Source organism: Achroia grisella, unplaced genomic scaffold (assembly GCF_030625045.1).
Source record: "Achroia grisella isolate CSIRO2021 unplaced genomic scaffold, CSIRO_AGI_Agris_v1 utg592, whole genome shotgun sequence".
Taxonomy (NCBI): domain Eukaryota; kingdom Metazoa; phylum Arthropoda; class Insecta; order Lepidoptera; family Pyralidae; genus Achroia; species Achroia grisella.
The window spans coordinates 1,667,367-1,688,401 of record NW_026712955.1 but is presented as its reverse complement, the minus strand read 5'-3'; the positions used below and the strand labels follow the sequence as shown (position 1 = coordinate 1,688,401).

At 41.3% G+C, this 21,035-nt stretch overlaps 1 protein-coding gene across 1 annotated transcript in view; it reads right to left on the bottom strand.

Moving 5' to 3' along the window:
• Positions 1 to 21,035, bottom strand: part of LOC131848774 (disks large homolog 5) — a 35,771-nt gene that overhangs the window by 1,708 nt on the left and 13,028 nt on the right. The window contains exons 8-23 of the mRNA XM_059198706.1: positions 17,812 to 17,881; positions 16,397 to 16,510; positions 15,401 to 15,540; positions 15,149 to 15,244; positions 14,585 to 14,704; positions 13,949 to 14,112; positions 13,075 to 13,253; positions 10,686 to 10,765; positions 8,853 to 8,980; positions 7,649 to 7,754; positions 7,281 to 7,371; positions 6,131 to 6,204; positions 4,242 to 4,305; positions 1,910 to 3,855; positions 1,387 to 1,661; positions 607 to 824 (exon numbers count right to left, since the gene is read on the bottom strand). Coding sequence (XP_059054689.1) covers positions 607 to 824; positions 1,387 to 1,661; positions 1,910 to 3,855; positions 4,242 to 4,305; positions 6,131 to 6,204; positions 7,281 to 7,371; positions 7,649 to 7,754; positions 8,853 to 8,980; positions 10,686 to 10,765; positions 13,075 to 13,253; positions 13,949 to 14,112; positions 14,585 to 14,704; positions 15,149 to 15,244; positions 15,401 to 15,540; positions 16,397 to 16,510; positions 17,812 to 17,881 — 3,865 coding nt within the window. The remainder of the gene's footprint in view (positions 1 to 606; positions 825 to 1,386; positions 1,662 to 1,909; positions 3,856 to 4,241; positions 4,306 to 6,130; positions 6,205 to 7,280; positions 7,372 to 7,648; positions 7,755 to 8,852; positions 8,981 to 10,685; positions 10,766 to 13,074; positions 13,254 to 13,948; positions 14,113 to 14,584; positions 14,705 to 15,148; positions 15,245 to 15,400; positions 15,541 to 16,396; positions 16,511 to 17,811; positions 17,882 to 21,035) is intronic.

Here is a 21,035-nt window from a genome sequence, read left to right as displayed (position 1 = left end):
TAATAATACCTCCACGGATACTGTCCCTGATTGCTCACAATCATATACACTTATCCTGCTCAATAATAATACCTGCACGTAGACTCACTAATTACTCACACTCACATATATTTACACGGCTAGTTATGGTAATAATACCTCCACGGATACTGTCCCTGATTGCTCACAATCATATACACTTATTCTGCTCATTAATAATACCTGCACGTAGACTCACTAATTACTCACACTCACATATATTTACACGGCTAGTTATGGTAATAATACCTCCACGGATACTGTCCCTGATTGCTCACAATCATATACACTTATTCTGCTCATTAATAATACCTGCACGTAGACTCACTAATTACTCACACTCACATAAATTTACACGGCTAGTTATGGTAATAATACCTTCACGGATACTGTTCCTGATTGGTCACACTATGCTATCTCTAATTGCTGCCTTTACTTTACACGACACGTGCCTCCGTACGGTATAGTTTCACTGCTATATATTTTTTAACTCGTTCTTCAAATAAAAACACAGCTTACAGAATAAGCTGTTTGAAAGCTGACATAATGTACTCAGACGACTTTATCTCTATCTAGACCTAGACTTACGTGGTAACCTCTCGACACGCTGGTAGGAAAGAACTGGCAAATCATCAGCGAGCGTCCCAGAGTCGCTCCAGCAGCCCAGCTCGGTGTTGGAGAAGGACGCCAGCTCCTTGCTGTCGCGGTGCTTCTTGCGGCGGAAGAACGAGCGCCGGGCCGTCGTCAGCGCACGACGACCTTCCGGCTCCAAAGGACCCATTGACCGTCGCAGAATCTCTTCCACTCTGCAGAAAATAAACAGACATTACCTTAAACACATAGACATCCTAATTCCTAAAAATTAAGACGGCCTACAAACCCATTTCAATGTGTTTAGTCACCTTCTTTTAAACATTTGAACACTCGATTAGCTATCAATGACTCTAAATTAAAGTTTTTTTTCCATAGTATCCGCCATTTTGCAATGATAATTATTTATACTAAAAAAGCGCTAAAGCAAGCACAATTGAAGAACTCGGGAATGCGGGATTGGCAGCGCGTGCGGTCTTTCTTGTCCTCTTTATCCACATTTACATTCTCATCTCTTTCTTGCGTGAAAGATGATTGCGCGTAAAGAGCGTACGTGTAAAGGCAGCTAATCAAGCGAAACTTTCAAGTATAAGCAAAATAATACTGTTGTGTTTAATATACATTTTTTATATTGTTCATCACGAGCTCACAGTCAGCCAGGTCGTGACGACAGGTAGTACAACTTATTCGGAAAGTCGGGAGATGTAAATATCTTTATTTACTATAAAATGATTCGTAGTAAGACCCGATTGATATAAGTAATAAAATAAGACTGACTTGAATTTACTGGGTATGGTCCCCCACTGCCGCTTGACGCCCTTGCAGTCGAGCTGCCAGGCGCGCCAGAGTCCGGGCGCCCCGTTGTAGAGCGTGTTGTCCACGAACAGCACCTCGTCCTTGCGGAACCACAGCGAGCACTCGTCCAGCGAGTCCATGCCGTTGGACGTGAACTTCGTGCAGCGGTCGAACCCCGCGCGGATGTAGAACGCGTCCCCGGGCTTGTCTTTTATGTCGTGGTATTGCTGGAGGTCGTGGCGAACCAGCACGCTCACCTGGATGGAATGATAAAATAATATATTTTTTCCAAATTTGGTACACTTTCAACGATCGACGAATCTATGAAGTCTGAATGTTCGATTATATAAATAAAAAAAAATCAGGTCATCAGGTACTCAACAGTTCATAATTTCGAATTAAATCCAATCATAAAATGTATATTCTTATCGTATATTTTTCCCCTACCGCTATGCTCTTTGTTAAAATTTAAAAATCTATACTTTTAATGACATGGGAAGTTTACCTTATCAGCTGGCTTCGCTAACTCCAGGGCGGCTTGTTCCGCCGTAGCATGCCTGAGATCCACATTATTATATTCCAAGATCTGATCACCGGTTCGTAACCCAGCGATATACGCCGGAGAGTCTATGCGTACACTATGCACAAATATACCCACTGCATTGCCACCCACCAAACTGATGCCCAAATCAGAACAGTTCCGCATTTCTATGAGAAGAAACCTCGGCAGATCTTTGTTCCCGGACTGCCTCAGTGTAGCGACCTCACTTGAAGGCGTCTCCATTCGAATAGACTGTTGCGGCCCTGGAGAATTTCTCGGCGTCGGAGACCCCGATAATGAAACGTCATCGTCGTGGGAACTTTCTGGCGAAGACGAACTCCCGACCACCTCAACCTCATCCTTATATTTATCTGGACTGTATTGAACCAACATAGTTATAGAATTACCGATTTGCCGCAATACCCTCGCTGCGAGATTGTAAGTCGCCGATCGCATGTTGATACCACAAACTTCTAATAACTGATCCCCGACTTGTAACCCTACTTGACTAGCTAGTGAATTATCGTACACGGTCGATACAAATACGCCCCCACTGCTTTGAGGGCATTGTATCTTGATACCGAGGGGTTGCTGACTCTTATCTATGTGTACCCTCCTCAGTTCTCCAGGCAGAGGCTTGCCTAAACCCATCCCGCAATATTCAGGCATTGAGTTCCTTGTGCCTTTATGTGCTGATTGCTTCGCACCTTGTCCAGGACTAAGAACTTCTACATGAAATGTCGGCATTGGTGAATTTCGTTCTGAACTTCTCTCGATAGATCCCGTACTTAACTTCCCGGCAGAATTCTTAGACGTGACACTGGGGTTAGAGGGGACACGAAATCTTTGGTTTTCTTTCTTCCTTGGAAACGTACCACCTTCGTATGTATGGTGATAGTCACCGCCGCGAGCCGCTCCAGTCACAGGCTGAAGATCAGACATATTATGCGTATGGGACGTGAATGAATGCATGTCATAACATGTTCCTATGCTCTCACCTGACTGGCTCTGTGGGATATTCGTTGGACTCGCCAAGTACGGATAACGACTAGAATTGTGAGGATGCGAATTAACGAACGGACCTCTGTAGTATTGAGATTGAAGACGCGACTGTGATGGCAATGTCCCAGTCATTGGGTAATTTGGGTTACTGTTTAAACTGTCTGGCCCAAAACTATCGCTGTCTGAAGGGTATTTGTTTACAGTTTTCGGTGAAGACGATTTCTTTGAGGAATAATACTGGTCCAGTGCATCTTTACCAGGATGATTTTTAATAGAGTGGTCTAGGGAACTGGGAGATTTTCTCGTAACGAATTCTAAAGAACTGGGTCCTTTGTTTACGGTGAAATCTAAAGAGTGGGGACTTTTCGTCCGACTGCGGGTAACTGGTTGGTAGTCCAACGAGTCATCTGACGGATTTAACACTAAACTTAGGCGGTTCGGATTAATATCGTGATCTGAGTAATCACTGATGGATATTTTGTCCTTTTCCAACGTTCGAGATTTTTCGAAATTCATACTGTTGGGAGAAGCGAAAGGGTTATGGATAGTTAAAGGGGCAGGTTTGGGAAAATGTTCGACTACTGTAGAAGATTCAATAGATTTGTACATTGAATGTCGCGCCGGTGCTGACACTTGAGTTAAAGGTGCGTGACCAAGCGGTATGGGATTCGAATTTCTGTTAGTATTCGACCGCTGTGGTTCGGGCGGCAATTTTGTTGGCGGACTGAGTAAGACTGATAACGGCGGCCGTTCTTTTCTAGATCTCGGCTGAACTATAGTTCCGGTGGAGTTATCTTCTAGATTAAAATTTGCCCTCGCTTTAGGCCAGGTGCCTCCATTTTTTGCCTCGCTTTGAGACTCTTTGTTTTTTCTACGCGAACGTTTTAGCACACTGCTAGTTTCTTTGACTGAAAACGTAAAGATAAAACAGAAATAAATAGAAAATATTAAAACAATACCGCGATCAGGTCAGGACAATGCGCATTATTAAGGATAATTCCAAAACTACACGTCAGAATTCGACCAAATTTATACGAGAAACAGCAGTTCTTTTATTTTAATAATTCTTTTTTATTTGAAATAAAAAAGATTTATTGAACTTCACGTGAAATTTTTTGAAGTTGATTGACAATTAAAAAAAAACGACATAAATAAAGGTAAAATGAATGAAATAACCAATTGAAATGACTAGAGAGATTCGTAAGAGCTTTTAATTTTTTACCCTAAAATTTTAACTCTACAATAAAGTTAAACAAACAAAGATTGCATGAGAAGATCAATGTAAACAACTTACTCGTTTTCCCGTGATAACTGTCGATAATGGAGTCCAGCTCCGCGATAGCGTCGCTCTCGTGTACCTGTAATTCAAAATTATATGTTATATATATAATTTATATTACTAGCTACATAAGTATAGATTCAACAAATATGTATATTTATGTTTATTACATACGGCACCTACCCTTTTCTTGTCTTTATTTTGATAGTATATGCTTTTATTTGCATTACACAGTAATTTTTAAACATCATTTTTAGACACTCTCCTTGATGTGAAGCCAAATCTCGAGGTCCTTGGCGTTGATATATCCAGTGACGTTCAGTTTTGCGGTCATTTGGAGGACAAGGCTAAAATAGCCTCAAAGAAGCTTGGTGTGCTCAGTAGAGTGAGACGGTATTTCACGGCGGCCCATCGCTTGCAATTATACAAGGCGCAGATCCGGCCGCATATGGAATACTGTTCTCATCTCTGAGCCGGAGCACCACAATACCAGCTACTTCCATTTGACCGCATTCAGAACCGAGCAGCCAGAATCATTGGTAATCAACGTCTATGTGACAGACTCGACCCATTGGCTTTGCAGCGAGATATTGCATCTCTGTGCATTTTCTACCGCATATATCACGGGGAGTGTTCTGAGGAATTGTTCGGATTAATACCAGCTGCTGAGTTTCACCACCGTACCACCCGCCAGAAACTGAAATACCATCCTGATCATCTGGATGAATGGCGGTCTTCCACAGTACGGTTTTCTAGAAACTTTTTGCCTCGCACAACCACATTGTGGAATCACCTTCCAGCAATGGTATTTCCGAACCGATACGATATTGAAACCTTCAAGAAAAGAGCTTATTCCTTTTTAAAAGGCTGACAACGTACTTGCAATTCCCCTGGTGTTGCGGGTGCTCATGGGCGGCGGTAATCACTTACCATCAGATGAGCCGCATGCTCGTTTGTCCCCAGTGTTATAAAAAAAAAATCTTTTTCTTTTACTTAGAGGATAATCATGTAACGAATTCTACCCCTAGATATGAATTTGCCATGTCCTAACGCCCTGACGTAATGCTCATCTAATCATCCTCCACTGGTGACCCGCCAGCTTAAATCGTTAGCGCCGTTAGCACCATTCTATTTACAACCATTTAAAAAAAAATGACTCAGCAAAACAGATGGAGACATAAAGGAATACTGTAGAATAATAATATAACGAAATCTACTCCAAGGTATGAGTTTGCCATGTCCTAACTGTCCTGACGGTGGAAGGGGATTGTTAGTAATGTGAACTCGTGACCCCATTACTTGCAATGTACCATATCAGGTTGACCTCCACGCGGTTTACCCTGGAAACCATCGTGATAATTTTTTTGTGAATTTGTCACGATAGCCTAACTGACCTGATCTCATGTTCATCTTATCCTCCACTGGTGCACCGTTGGCGTAAACCGTTAGCGCAGGTGGGTGCACTATTACATTATCATCCATAAAAAACTGTCCTGACGTCATACTCATCTAATCATCCTCCACTGTTATCAGGGACGGATCTACCTAAGAGCTTTTTGGGCTGCAGCCCAGGGCCCCGAGGATACAAATAGTCCCCAGATCCCACGGAAACAGTATTTAGAATATAAAAAAAAACTAGAATTATAAAAACCTATCATAAGGTTGGCAACCCTGAGTTCAATCAACCCATGCAAGTCTATCAAAAGGAACGGGGAATTTCTGGTCTGTGTATTTTTTTAGTTAAGTAATATAATTAGGTAGGCCCTTAAGTAGATTTAGCCCAGGGCTCTACAAATTCACGATTCCCCCCTGACTCTTGTCCCGCCAGCGTAAACCGTCAGCGCAGGGGTGTGTACCATTATATATACATCCATTTAAAAAAAAATAACCCAACATATACTAACCTTATTCTGTTTATCCTTCGACTTGCTCCTGCCGGTGACAGCTTCAATTTTCCCTCTAATCATGTCCCATTTCCCTGCAAATATGACCGGCGTGATCACATCTGTACTAACGATAATCTTATCCATGTTTGTCAATTGATAAGGTATCGATAGAGTATGGGAGAACGTGGAATGTGTTTATCTTGTGTTGATTTATCTCGTCAACTACACACAATGCGTGACTGTTTGTTTACATGGATTTCAGTTATCAAATTTGTCAATAAAGAGTTTTTTGTTATTCTTACGACATACCGATTCGTTTTGAAGTGATAGCATAGAGTACGAATTTGCGGTGACAAGTAGTATATAAATATAATAGGCTTGTTCGTCTGTTTGTTTGTTTAAATAAATTATAAAACAAAATATGTTAGAAATTGTATTTAACATTGTTCACTTCAGTAAATCCTCGTAAGATAAATATATATATGATTTAAAAAATATATTTTTGATGATTAATAACTTAGCGTTAATGGATATGAAAAATAGTTTACATGCTATTTTCAGACCTACTTGGCTTTAACATCTTGTAAGAGATTTTTTTTTTTATCTCAGGACAATTCACACAGCGCCATCTAGACCCAAGTTAAGCTACCTAAAGCTTGTGTTATGGGTACTAGATAACTGATACAAGTACATAGATATTTTTTTTTCGTAAATACATACATATTATACATGGAAAACACCCAGACCGATACAAACAATCATACTCATGAATACAAATGTTTGTGCCGTACGAGGAATCGAACCCGCGACCATCGGACGTAAAGCGGTGTGCTAGACCGCTATACCACCGAAAACCTACTGAAGACCTACTGAATATATACACCAAATTTCATAATACGAGTTTTGTTACAAACACTCACAGTGTGTATGACAAAACTGCCATGCCCGCGCTTTCATCAGCGTTAAATTTCAATATATATACACATAGGCTATAATATATATTGTATTATAGCCTATGTGTTATTCTGATACAGAAGCTATATTACTGTAAAGTTTTATCAAAATCCGTTCAGTACTTTTTACGAGAAACTGTAACATACATCCAACTTATAAACTTTCGCGTTTATAATATTAGAATTTATGTTAATTATAAAACTAATCAACTCACCTCTCTCCTGGTGTATCTTTCCCTGGCTGCCTGCTGCCACATGGTATACGTAGCGTCGATCAAAATCTGGCACACCGTGCTCTATATGTACCTGTTAATCATTACATAGTATAAACTAAAGTCGGTGTCGCTGTCTGTCGCTATGTATGCTTAAATCTTTAAAACTACGCAACGGATTTTGATGCTGTCTTTTTGAAGAGAGAGAGTGATTCAAGAGGAAGGTTTATATATATAATACATGTATACCCGTGCGAAGCCGGGGCGCGTAGCTAGTAATGTATAAATGTTACGTCAACCGATCTACTATTGGTATAGTGTCGCATTACAAGAGCGCGAAAAGACATTTCAAATAAAGTCTATATTCTCACCTTAGTGTCCTGGGGCGGTTGTACGAAATCACAGTACGTGTCTTCATTTTGGGGGCACATGTTCAGCATTTTCCCGTCTGAATACGAGTGATCGTACACAGATAACCTACAAAGTAAGGATATGTTAGCAAGAATATATTATAAACTAGCTGTACTCGCGACTTCATTCGCGTGGAATTTAACTTTATTTTTCTAAAATAAAAGTAGCTTAAGTTACTCCTTATTACATCAGCTACCTGCCAAAAAAAGTCCCGTCGAAATCAGTCCAGCCATTTCAGAGATTAGCCGGAAAAAACAGACAGACAGAAAATTGTTATTTTGGTGTATGTACCGTATTTATATTCATATGCATGTAGTAAAAAACGGTTATTTCAATATTACAAACAGACACTCCAATTTTATTTATATGTATAGATTGACCGGGCATAAAACCAAGAGCATCGTAACGAATTTCAAAGCAGAACAAAAATACAATTCAATCAAAATATCTTTATTCATGTACGTCTATTAAAGATTCTTATGATATGTCAAATCTACCGTTAGTTAGGGTGCTTTTGAGCTAACAGAGCTTACTAACGACCTTGGCCGAGACCAATTAACAAGAAACTTAGCTCTTAGTAAACATTTTTTCACCTAGTGGTCGACTTGCCGTCGCTTGCTAGTATCATTCCTAACACTTCCTAACTGAATTTGGGGCACCCATTCAATGAATTTGCCATGGACAGTGGTGGACTAAGGCTAAAGTGGACACTAGGCAAAATTGTTTGTTTGTTTGTAATACTTTATTGTACAATAATATTATAAATAAAACACACAATTGACTTAGAAAAAAAAACATGCGTACAATGGCGGACTTATCCCAGAAGAGGGATTTCTTCCAGTAACCTTTGAGTTACTGAGAGGAATTGCGGAGTGGTGTAAATAGGTACAATAAATAATACGCGTCACAATGACATATATAGACAATAATATATACAGAAAGTACACAAAAATTGTAATTCCGAGCCGGGCAATATCAATCAACAATTCCGCATAATTAGAATATTTCAGCAGTAATCATCAATATCACATTTTTCGTTAAATAAACCCAACAATACGGGTTCTAGGCACGTGTCTAGGTTCCAACGGGTTAGTCCGCCCCTGGTAATGGACCAGAGATAATATAGATCCACAACCGTTTGTTACAAGACAAGCATAGTGTCACCTGTCCCTGTTGTCGCAGCACGGGTAGAGCGGCCGCAGCACGGTGAGCACCACGTCGTACTGGCACTCGTTGAGCATGGCCATCGCTTCCGAGACGCTCTTCACTCCCTCCAGCGACCTATAATTTATCTGTCAAAGAAATAAATAAATTTAATACAGTAGTATAAGCATGCAAGCAGTAATTCGACTCCGCCCAATCCGATCCGAATCCGCTTATTTATTTATTTATTTATTTATTTATTAAAGGAAAACCAAGGCTATTCAAGTACATCTTAAATAAAATCAATATATATGTCACAGTAAGCCACTGACAGGCTTTCACTAATAACAATAGACTAATTCTTAAAAAATTTACATCACTACGTATAAAGGCATTATAAAGTTAACAGAGAATATGAAATTAATTAACAGGAGTACAGTAACAAATAGTAAATTTATAGAAATATATACATATACATGATTTTCAATAATAATTAATTGTTATTTAAAGAAGGGCTCACTTAGTTGGTGTCTCGTTGATTTAATATTATTACAAAATATATCTATATTAACTGTTTTAGATAGTTTATTAAAATTGTTGCTAGCTCGCCAGAGAAATGAATTCTGCTTATAGTTCGATGACACTAGGGGAACAGATAGAAGAGGATTGTGCCTTGTTGATACTCGTGGTACATTAATGGATAATTTACCCAGGAGATTTGGGCAGTCGACAGCACCAGAGGCTATTCTCATGAGATATGTAATATCCGCGATTTCCCTACGCTTCTCAAGAGGCAGAAGGTGGTGTTTTTTACAAAACTCAAGATACCTAGATGAATCATACGGATCTCGTAATCTGTAGGCTAAAAAACGAATAAATTTCTTTTGAATATTTTCGAGACGTAGTATGTAGGTTTTGTACCTAGGATTCCAAATCTGCGAAGCGTATTCCAATTTACTTCTAACCAACGTGCAGTATAATATTTTTAAGGTTTTGGCTTGCTGAAAAAGTATAAGTCAGTATAGTCGATTATGCACCGAGAGGACATCGTTAAGCGATAACACCATTCTAGGCACATACTTATTGATACCAACGACCCTATAACAGCAGCTAAACTCCTTGCCTACCTAGCAATTTAGCAGATCGCTTTATTTCTGATGGTTGCGGGTTCGATGTCTCGCACGGGACAAACATTTGCATTCGTAAGTAATGATTGTTTGTATTAATCTGTGTATTTTCTATGTATAGTACCCATAACACAAGCTCTGCTTAGTTTGGGACTATAGATAGAGCTGTGTGAATTATCCTGACATATTATTATTGCCGTTCCTATAGACTTCTTAGCGTATACGTCTGTAATGTAGGGTATGTTTTATAAAGTTGTGAGGGTGAATCGTTTCGCATATGAACGAGCGCACACCTTCTCTGTGAATAACCCCAATGTAAAGTCGTGTTCTTACTTATTATATTCTATAATACTTAGACTTATCAACTTCCATACCATGCAAAGTCAATATCATATCTCAGGGGGATTGTTAGTAATGCGGATTGATAACCCCATTGCTAGCAATGTACCTTGTCAGGTCGACCTCCACGCGGTTACCCCTGGAAACCATCGTGTTAAATTCCTGGTGAATTTGTCACGATGGGCTAATTGACCTGACCTCATGCTCATCTTATCATCCTCCACTGGTGCTCCGCCAGCGTAAACCGTTAGCCCAGGCGGGTGTACCTTTCCTTTATCATCCACAAAAAAAAACATGACCTATTCTTTACATAGTACCAGCTTGCAAAGCAAGCTGCTAACGGGAGAATTAAATTAGATACAGTCATTCTTTTGGTATAACTACTTACGCTAACAACTCGATCGCCAACGAAAACATTGCCCTCCTTTGCTGCAGCACTGTCGCTTGTTATTTTGCTGACAAAGATACCTGTAAAGATAAAAAAAGATTAAATATACATTAAGGAATAAGGAACTTCTTCCTTTTTGTAATTGCAATGACGATTGACAGATCTCACGTAGCGGGATACAGCATCCGCGGGTCGCGTGTTGACTCGATCATTAGGGAGCGGCGCGGTGTAAACGTTTTAGTGACACTCCCAAATAAGAAATACAACGCAATAGATTTGTTATTATAACGAAAGTTAATTGATTCACCTAGTAAACGGTAACCCTCACCTATTAGTCCGAGCCGATGCTTTATTATCAATTATTTCGGCATAGTCCGAAATTTCGAAAATGTTTAAGATAGGTTTGTTATAAAGCCTAGTGAAAATCAGCTGCAGATTCGAGGCGATAGTGCGTTCTACATCATGTACAGCGTCATCTAGTGCGCCCTGAATAAACTAAGTTATCTATTAATATAAATAAGCTCGGCGATAAGACTGCCTTTTGAATCTCTTAATTTATTATATAGTTTATATATATATGTATTTGTGGCGCGGTGGTTATCACCTCACCACTGTAGCATCATATATGTTTTGATGAGGTGTCGCTACACAACTTATTGTTTACTGTAGAATCTAGGTAGTGAGTGTACCGGTGAAATGATTGCATGAATTATTGTACATTAGTAAGTTTATAGTATGTGCTATACAGCTTATTAGTAACGCGTACATTCGACGCGGAATCGCGAGGTAGATTGACTTTACACTTAATTTGTAGGTGTTTTTGTTATGTTCGTGATTCGTCATTTTTTATTTTTAATATATAAGTTTAACTGTTGTTTGGTAGCAATTTTAACCGGTAGGAAATAGCATATTTTTTATATTTTTCGAGAGTGCTGCTAATCAACCCACGCTAGGAATTGCAGTTAACTTTCACTAGGCTTCATAATAGATAGAGACGGTCTGCTGCTCAGGCACCAGGTCGCAGGAACCAGCAGGAGATGGACACGAGCTCACCTCAAAGTACTTAAGAAGGTAGGGGTTGCGAAGGTCACCTCCAGACGGATGCCGACACCGACCGGGGGTACACCCACCGTACTAGGCCTGAAGAAGTCGCGCATGTCTCCACGTGCCTTACCTAGGTAAGAGATGGAGCCCGCTGACAGAGTAGGTCACCGCTGTTCAAACATCGATCTCGTGACTCTTATGTGGCGTTAGATGAAGGACACCTTGAAGTTTTTGCGAGAGTAGGAGTCTCACAGTATCCGCTACCTCCCTTGGGATGAGCGGGTTTCCATGAGTTACAGGAGCAGGGTGCACATAGTGCACAGCGCATAATGCAGTGCACACGATACATATTGCATAATGCAGTGCACACAATATATATTGCATAATGCAGTGCACACAATACATATTGCATAATGCAGTGCACACAATACATATTGCATAATGCAGTGCACACAATATATATCGCGTAATGCAGTGCACACAATACATATTGCATAATGCAGTGCACACAATATATATCGCGTAATGCAGTGCACACAATACATATTGCATAATGCAGTGCACACAGTGCACAGCCCATAATGCAATGCACAGGCGGACCCGCGCCCGAGTGCGGCCCGCAGCGTACGTACCGCGGGTCAGCAGCACGCCGCGCACGTCGCGCAGCCGCAGCGTGCGGCGCGCGGCGCGGGCCCGCTGCAGCCGCAGGGCGGCGGGCCCGCGCCCGAGTGCGGCCCGCAGCGTACGTACCGCGGGTCAGCAGCACGCCGCGCACGTCGCGCAGCCGCAGCGTGCGGCGCGCGGCGCGGGCCCGCTGCAGCCGCAGGGCGGCGGGCCCGCGCCCGAGTGCGGCCCGCAGCGTACGTACCGCGGGTCAGCAGCACGCCGCGCACGTCGCGCAGCCGCAGCGTGCGGCGCGCGGCGCTGGCGCCAGAAGCTTCAGCAGCGCCCGGCGGTCCCGCGCCCGAGTGCGGCCCGCAGCGTACGTACCGCGGGTCAGCAGCACGCCGCGCACGTCGCGCAGCCGCAGCGTGCGGCGCGCGGCGCGGGCCCGCTGCAGCCGCAGGGCGGCGGGCCCGCGCCCGAGTGCGGCCCGGCAGCGTACGTACCGCGGGTCAGCAGCACGCCGCGCACGTCGCGCAGCCGCAGCGTGCGGCGCGCGGCGCGGGCCCGCTGCAGCCGCAGGGCGGCGGGCCCGCGCCCGAGTGCGGCCCGCAGCGTACGTACCGCGGGTCAGCAGCACGCCGCGCACGTCGCGCAGCCGCAGCGTGCGGCGCGCGGCGCGGGCCCGCTGCAGCCGCAGGGCGGCGGGCCCGCGCCCGAGTGCGGCCCGCAGCGTACGTACCGCGGGTCAGCAGCACGCCGCGCACGTCGCGCAGCCGCAGCGTGCGGCGCGCGGCGCGGGCCCGCTGCAGCCGCAGGGCGGCGGGCCCGCGCCCGAGTGCGGCCCGCAGCGCGGCGGCGGCGGCGGCCCCGCGCGCCCACCGCGACGCTCCGCACACCTGCGCCACGCGGTCCAGCGGCCTGCGCACGCACGCACGCACACACACATTATTTTCTGTCTCATTCTTACACCGGCCCCACGAACTAAACTCCACCGACTAAACAGATTAATACCATGTTCACACGTTCGTTTCGTTCACTCGTTCAGTATGAAACCGAATCACAATCACAAATATGCACATTTCAACGCTAATGTGACAAACTGATAATAAACATGGGACATGTACCATAACAATTTGTTCTGGAATATAACAGTTTATATAGCCATAAATCTAATGTTCAGATCCGGCTCGAAGGACCATAAAAATATATGAGTCTGCTATACTACATACATTCCGAATGATATAATGTTATAAAAATAATAAGTTACAGATTGCTTGCTAACTTGATTAATTAAGTACACAATGCCTGTATTTGGACTGACTGCTTTCTTAAGTGGCCTAAAAGAAAAGTATAAAATGCTGACGACTGTACAGTGACTTACCGTAAAGATACAATATTTTACAATCTATTTACTTTCATTATTTACTGTGTTTGCCTGTAATTTAATCATTCGTTCATTTAAAATTATTTAAAGAATCAAATATACTAACAGTAGCATCTGTGCATTTACAAAAACATCATATATACAGGAAAATATCAACATGTTACGCACTAATAAAATTCGCGAAAATTTAAAGAGTAATAAGGATCAAGTGAGAGAAAGGGATACTCACATAATTTTCCCTTCGACAGGCGATCCCTTCTTCACAGAAGTGACGTATACACTGCTGTCATTGGGATAGAACGGTTCGTCTCGACCTCCAGATAACTCGAACCCGAGATCTCCGTCCTTTCCCAGGCAATTCAACTCCACATCGATTATGTCCCATTCGAACTCCTGTAAAAGAAAGACACCTTAAATCTCTTCTTTTATTAAAAAAAAAAACAATTAATAGGTGGACCAAATTTGTCACATGTTGGACACCAAATAATGGGCACTGATATTGTGGTAGACTAAAACAAAGGTGAGTCAACGATTAAAGATAAAGCCAAGCTCAGGATTCAAATGTTTGGAGGCGTGAGTTAAGGCTTCTACTCAGCAGTGGGACAATGTAGGCTTAAAAAGTTTCAAAATTAAAAACAGTACCTATGCAATACTATTATTGCGCGTCCCTGGCGGGTGACAGTGAGCACGTTACCTGGTGAGCGAGCTCTGCGTGGTGCGCGTCCCTGGCGGGTGACAGTGAGCACGTTACCTGGTGAGCGAGCTCTGCGTGGTGCGCGTCCCTGGCGGGTGACAGTGAGCACGTTACCTGGTGAGCGAGCTCTGCGTGGTGCGCGTCCCTGGCGGGTGACAGTGAGCACGTTACCTGGTGAGCGAGCTCTGCGTGGTGCGCGTCCCTGGCGGGCTGTAGGGCGGCATCAGGCGGTCGACTGCTGCCTCCGTGCCGCCTGCTCTCCGCCAGTTCGCCCACCATCTGGTCGCGCTCCTGTACACAAGGGAGGAAGTTATTTTAATACACCATATAAACTCATTTTTCTGTGTCTATCTTGCAATCAGTCAAAGATGTGGTTACAGTACAGTGTTGAGATTCTCAGTAGATTCATCGTCTCTTCAGACGATCTTGATAAGTCATCGGTGTCCAGTAACCTACACTTTCAAGGCAACTTATATTGTCAGGGACTATCAGTTGGTTGACCAGCACATTCGCTCATATTGCATCAGCACATGTGTTTAAATAATTGAATTTGTAAACATAAATATTTGCAATTGTCTAGTATCCATAATACAAGCACTTTTTAGCTCGAGACAGAAGGAACTGTGGAAAATGTTCAGGGTATGTATCATCAATTATTTCTATGGAGTCTGTCAAAAAAACGTAAACGTAATGAAATTATGGTTATTACTAAAGGAAATTAAAATAAATACATACCTTTCTTAACCTATTACATAATGCTTTTACGCTTTCTCTCTCTTGCAACAATTTATCTCTCTCTGAGAAAGCCCAATCCCGTCTTCGTTTCGATACCTGAAACACGATAAATTCTAATATATCTACAACTATTCTGTTATAAGAGAAACAATATTTTCCTCAACTGTATTATAAACTATTACACACATGTTATTATTTTTCAAAACACATGATACACACATCTAGAAACTTCTTGAACAATCTCATAATTACCTCTGCTTCTAACTGTGCATCCGCCAATTCAGCCTGAAGCCGATCGACTTGTTTCCTTAGCCGCTCTAATTCTGGATTGTTCTGTTCGAGGGATTCTGCGCGCTCTTTGTCCGCTGCTTCAGCCGACATGCCCACCAGACCTGTTAGTACATAACAACAATACAGTAAACACCAGTAATTACCCAAGTGAATAACTACAATACAGTGTTGAGAATTGAAAAAAAAACCAGACTATAATCACATTATTTAGAATAACTCAAAAACTATTGCCTAATTATTGATGTTAATTTATATGGGACCACACAAGAAGCATGATAATTTATATAAAAAAAGAATTATCAAAATCGGATCACATAGAAAATAGAAGGGGTATCACACATAAAAATAAAGTTTATTTGAGAGTTTTTTTTGAAAGGGGTTATTACTTCTGTATAATTTGGCAAGATAAAATATTTGCAAGTAAAATTTGTAGGGGTAGAATGCACAGCGGCAGTAAGTATAGTGAAATAAGAAAGTAAAATATATATATTTGGTAAAAGTAACAAGGCTCACATACGATATGTCAATAGAAAATCTTACGAACAATTGAAGACATTTTCTTTATATAAAATTCAAATTGTCTTCTACAGAATAACGGCCAGATATAAATTTAAGTTCCAACAAAATTAGCTACTGTATGCTAAAAAGCAGGATAGCTTTATGCACACAGGGCTGTCTTATCATATAATAAATATATGCTAAATTTATTACAAGCACACAAATCTATCAAATCATAGTATTAATATACACATAAAAAAAACTTATATGCTCCTCCATTATACAATAGCTTGTACAGTGGTAAAACATGATGATAGGCTGTGGTATTTCTCGTTTGCTGCTACTACTGAAGGCCAAGGTGTTATGGCTCTATACCACATATTTCACTGCATGTTCTCTACAATTAGTTTTAAAGTCTTCACACTGTCATAGCTGGATGGTCTACTGTACAGTACTGACCTTGGAATTTATCCAATGAAGGGTCATTGGAGTGTTGTCCATTGAGAAACCCGTCGTTACCCACACCACTTGAGAGCCCCAAGTGGTGATACGCAGAGTTGTCTTGCCTGTGTGTGAAATACACTCGTTAGTTATCTTTACCTTTACTAATATTATACTGAGATGGGTCCCCGGGCATTCAAATATTGAAGGCAATGAGAATGCCGACCATCTGGCAAAGTTAGGGGCAAAAACCGTCCAACTGGGCCCCGAACCCTTCTGTGGTGTGCCTCGTTGCCTAAAACTGGGACATCTCAAATTAATAACCAAACGAGAAGCACTGAATCACTGGCAAGAAATGCCAGGATTAATACATTCAAAAGACCTAATATCCGGCTTCTCGACCAAATACTCCAATAGACTACTGCTATTGAGTAAAAACAACATATGCATGATGACTAGGGCCCTCACAGGACACTGCAAATTAAACAAGCATATGGCTAAACTAGGCCTATGCACGACAAGTATCTGCAGATTCTGCCAAACTGAAGAGGAAACGCCGCTTCACATCCTATGTGGTTGTAGCCCACTCATGCATAAACGAAATATCTCCTTTGGAAAGTTTACACTCTTTCCCGAGGAGATAAAAACGATCGCTCCTAAAAATATCCTTCAATTCTTGTCCCTGACGGGTCTAGGTAGCGAACTCTGAAAAGGGCGAGCACAATAGATATATGTAGGCCGCAGTGCTACAGGTGCTACACAGCTGACAATAGCCCAAACAATCCAATAAAAAAAAAAAAATATCTTTACCTTACCACTCTTTCACGGATTATGTACGCACTGCGCATGTTAAAGTTCGCGAATTGCGGAAAAAAATGCGTACATTCACGATTGCGCGCGACTGGCTTATTCGCCCTCTTAATCGCGGACTCAAAATTAAATATGTCAAAGTTTAGTTACGTAATAAATTTCTGAACGCACCCTGTTCGACAGTTTGGGAAAATAAAATTGTTGTTTTTAATATTTTACAATTTCCTCATATTTTATCACCATTAATCCCTGGACTTCCACTAATGTTTCAAGACTAAAATTAGCCAAATCGGTTCAGCCGTTCTCGAGTTTTAGCGAGACTAACGAACAGCAATTCATTTTTACCTAGATATCCAGCGAAAACCATGCAACCAAGTATTGCATACACCACAGATATTTGCCTTTGACAATACCACAAATATACTATTATGTATTACAGCATAAGTTTCTGATTAATGACCTAAGAAAAATTCCCACTAGTGGTAAATTTTAGATATTTGCCTTTGACAATACCACAACTATACTCTCGTGTATAGTTGTGGTATTGTCAAAGATTACCGTGAGTAAGTCATTAGATTACCGTGATTTCCCAAGTGTGGCTGTGTTCTGTGGGGTCTTGAGATCGGTGCACTCCTTGATGGCGCGGTCGCGGTCCACCAGAGCAGACTCCAGCTCACGACGAAGGCTCTCCTCCTGGAATACAGACTTATCAATTTGTATATAATGTAAAGTATTCGCGCGAAAGTGTGAACACGGAATATAGTAAATTGCGATGACTCATGATTAGATTAGATTAGTGTTAGCTTCCTTGCGCTAAAAGGCTCGTGAAAGCATATGTCGTGTGAAGACAGTGTCTTGTATAACATAATGGAGTTTCTAATGAAACCTAGATTTATATATTTAAGTATATTAATTTCGATAACGTTTTACAAATTAGGTAAGTACAAAAGAAGTGAATTCAATAATTGACGAATGTCTATATAAGAAAAAAAATAAAAATTATGCAGGTATACAAAAAACAAGTGCGCGACTATATAATGCATCTTCTTGGTGCTATTAAAATATATCAGGCGCTTTAGGCCTGAACATCTTCCCGCCCGTTGAAAGGAATTTCAACGTTGAAGTTCTTCAATAGTTGGCAACGGACAGATACGGACCAAGGGTCTGCGTACACATCCCTTTATGGTATTGATGTCAGCAACTCTGGAAATGCCATCTGGTCCAGGATACAAACGAGCTACTCGACCTAGACGCCAGTTTAAAGGAGGCACGTTGTCTTCCTGTAGGAGAACCATATCACCAATATTCAATTGAGCTGTGTTAGATCGCCATTTAGTCCTTTGCTGTAGTTCTGATATATATTCTCTTTGCCAGCGATTCCAGAAATGTTGACGAATTTTCTCAAGGCGGGCATAGCGTTTCAGTTGATTTTCGTTACAATTTAGTAATGATGGTGAAGGCAGCGCAGTCAAGGGTCTGCCAATTAGGAAGTGACCAGGAGACAATGGAAGTAGATCATTAGGGGAGGACGACAAAGGGCATAAAGGACGACTATTAAGTACAGCCTCCACTTGCGAAAATAATGTAGAAATTTCCTCGAATGTCAAATGACTATTCCCTATGACTCTTTTTAAATACCCCTTTGCGCTCTTTACGCCTGCCTCCCAAATACCCCCAAAGTGAGGAGCGTAAGTAGGAGTAAATATGAACTTAAAGCCTTCATGATTTGCAAAGTCAGATACGCTGTCAATGTTTGATTTTAGAAATTCTCCTAATTCTTTTGCTGCGGCTACAAAATTACGACCATTGTCGCAAAATATCTCTAACGGTTTACCGCGGCGCGCGACAAATCGTTTGAGAGTCATAATAAAAGACTCCTTTGACAAATCGTTTACCGCTTCTAAATGAATACATTTGTATCGCAAGCATACAAACAGACACAAGTATGCTTTAATCAATCTACTGCCACGTCCCTTTCTATTTAGTATATGAAAAGGACCAGCGAAGTCCAAGCCAATTGATAAAAATGGGAAGTCGGGAGTTATACGTTGGGAAGGTAAATTACCCATTTTAGGGCAAAGTATTTTGCCACGAAGACGCCTACAGCGTACACAGTTGTTAACAACACGCCTAGCTAGGTGCCTTCCATTGACAGGCCACACAATTTCTCTCACTACGGCTAATAATAACTGTGGGCCTGCATGCATATGACTTATGTGTTCTCTTTCGAAAATGAGCTTGGTTAAATGGTGAGATGCATGTAAAAGTATAGGATGCTTCTGTTCATATGTACAATTAGACGCATGTATTCGTCCTCCAACCCTGATTAATTTGTGATCATCTAGAAAAGGAGACAACTGCAATATTTTCGACTTAGAACTTAACATCTTATTATTTGATAGTATATTTAATTCTATTGGATATATTTCTTGTTGAGCAATGCCACAGAGTATTATAAAAGCTTCATTTAATTCATTTATAGTTAATTTTCCTGAACGTTGATTTTTATTGTTTTTTAAATTATATATAAACCTCATTACGTATGCTAAAATTCTTTGTAGCTTGGTTAAATTAGAATAACGGTTGATTTGAATTATTGGATTCGGAAGCATTGCTATATTTGTCTTAATTTCGGATAGTGTTTCGTAGGGTTCAGTACAAGATTTTAATATTGGCCACTCAGCCTCATTCTGAAATAAAAATGAAGGTCCCGTCCACCATAAATTTGACATAATAATTTGATTACCATCCAAGCCCCTGGATATTAAATCTGCTGGGTTAGCTGTAGTAGGGACATATCGCCATGCTGAAGAATGAGTGAGTTCGACAATCTCACTAATGCGATTAGCTACGAATGATTTTAGTTTCGTGACGTCATTATTGATCCATGACAATACCACGCTAGAATCGCACCAATGAATTATGCGATCTGGTGTGTACCTTATGGACGTCTCAATATCCCTACATAATCTGGCAGCAAGAAGTGCAGCAGAAAGCTCCAAACGAGGTATTGTCATGGGTTTAACTGGAGCTACCTTGGATTTGGCACAAAGTAACCTTACGGTAATGTCATTGTTTGCGTCTATTGACCTCACATACACACATGCACCGTAAGCACTTTGAGAAGCGTCGCTGAATGAATGCAGCTCCACACATACAGGTGAGTCGCAAATAACCCACCGTGGAATCTGTAATTTTAGAAGGCAAGGCATATTTTTGATAAAGTTTATCCACTGTTCCCTAATATCATATGGGACTGGTTCATCCCAGTCTATCTTTTGTAACCATAGTTTTTGTAACATCATTTTAGGCTTGATTATACATGGACTTAAGATACCTAAGGGATCAAATAATTTAAATGAATTTGACATTATTACTCGTTTTGTAACTGTTTCGTATTCTAGGTGAAAATTTATCGGGAAATGCAAACAATCATTCGATGGGTCCCAACCAAGCCCGAGAGTGTTCGAAGACTCACTAATAGTTAAATTTTGTTGCGTATCTATATTTGAATTTTCAAACAGATTTTCCAAATTACTTCTATATTTTCTTAAATTAAAACAACCGGATAGTAATATCTCTGAAACTCTATTTTGTATATATCGTAATTCAACTGCATCATTAGATCCAGTGACAAGGTCATCAATGTAAAAATCTCTTTGAATAATACTACTAATTAATTCCTCTTCCTGCCCTTCCCCTAATTTTTTGATACATCTTGTGCTCAAATAGCTCGCACTTGCCGTACCGTAAGTGAGAGTATTTAATTGTAATGTTCTGATGGGCTGGGACTCATCTTCTCTCCACAGAATAAGTTGCAAGTTTCTATCCTCCGATTTCACTTGAA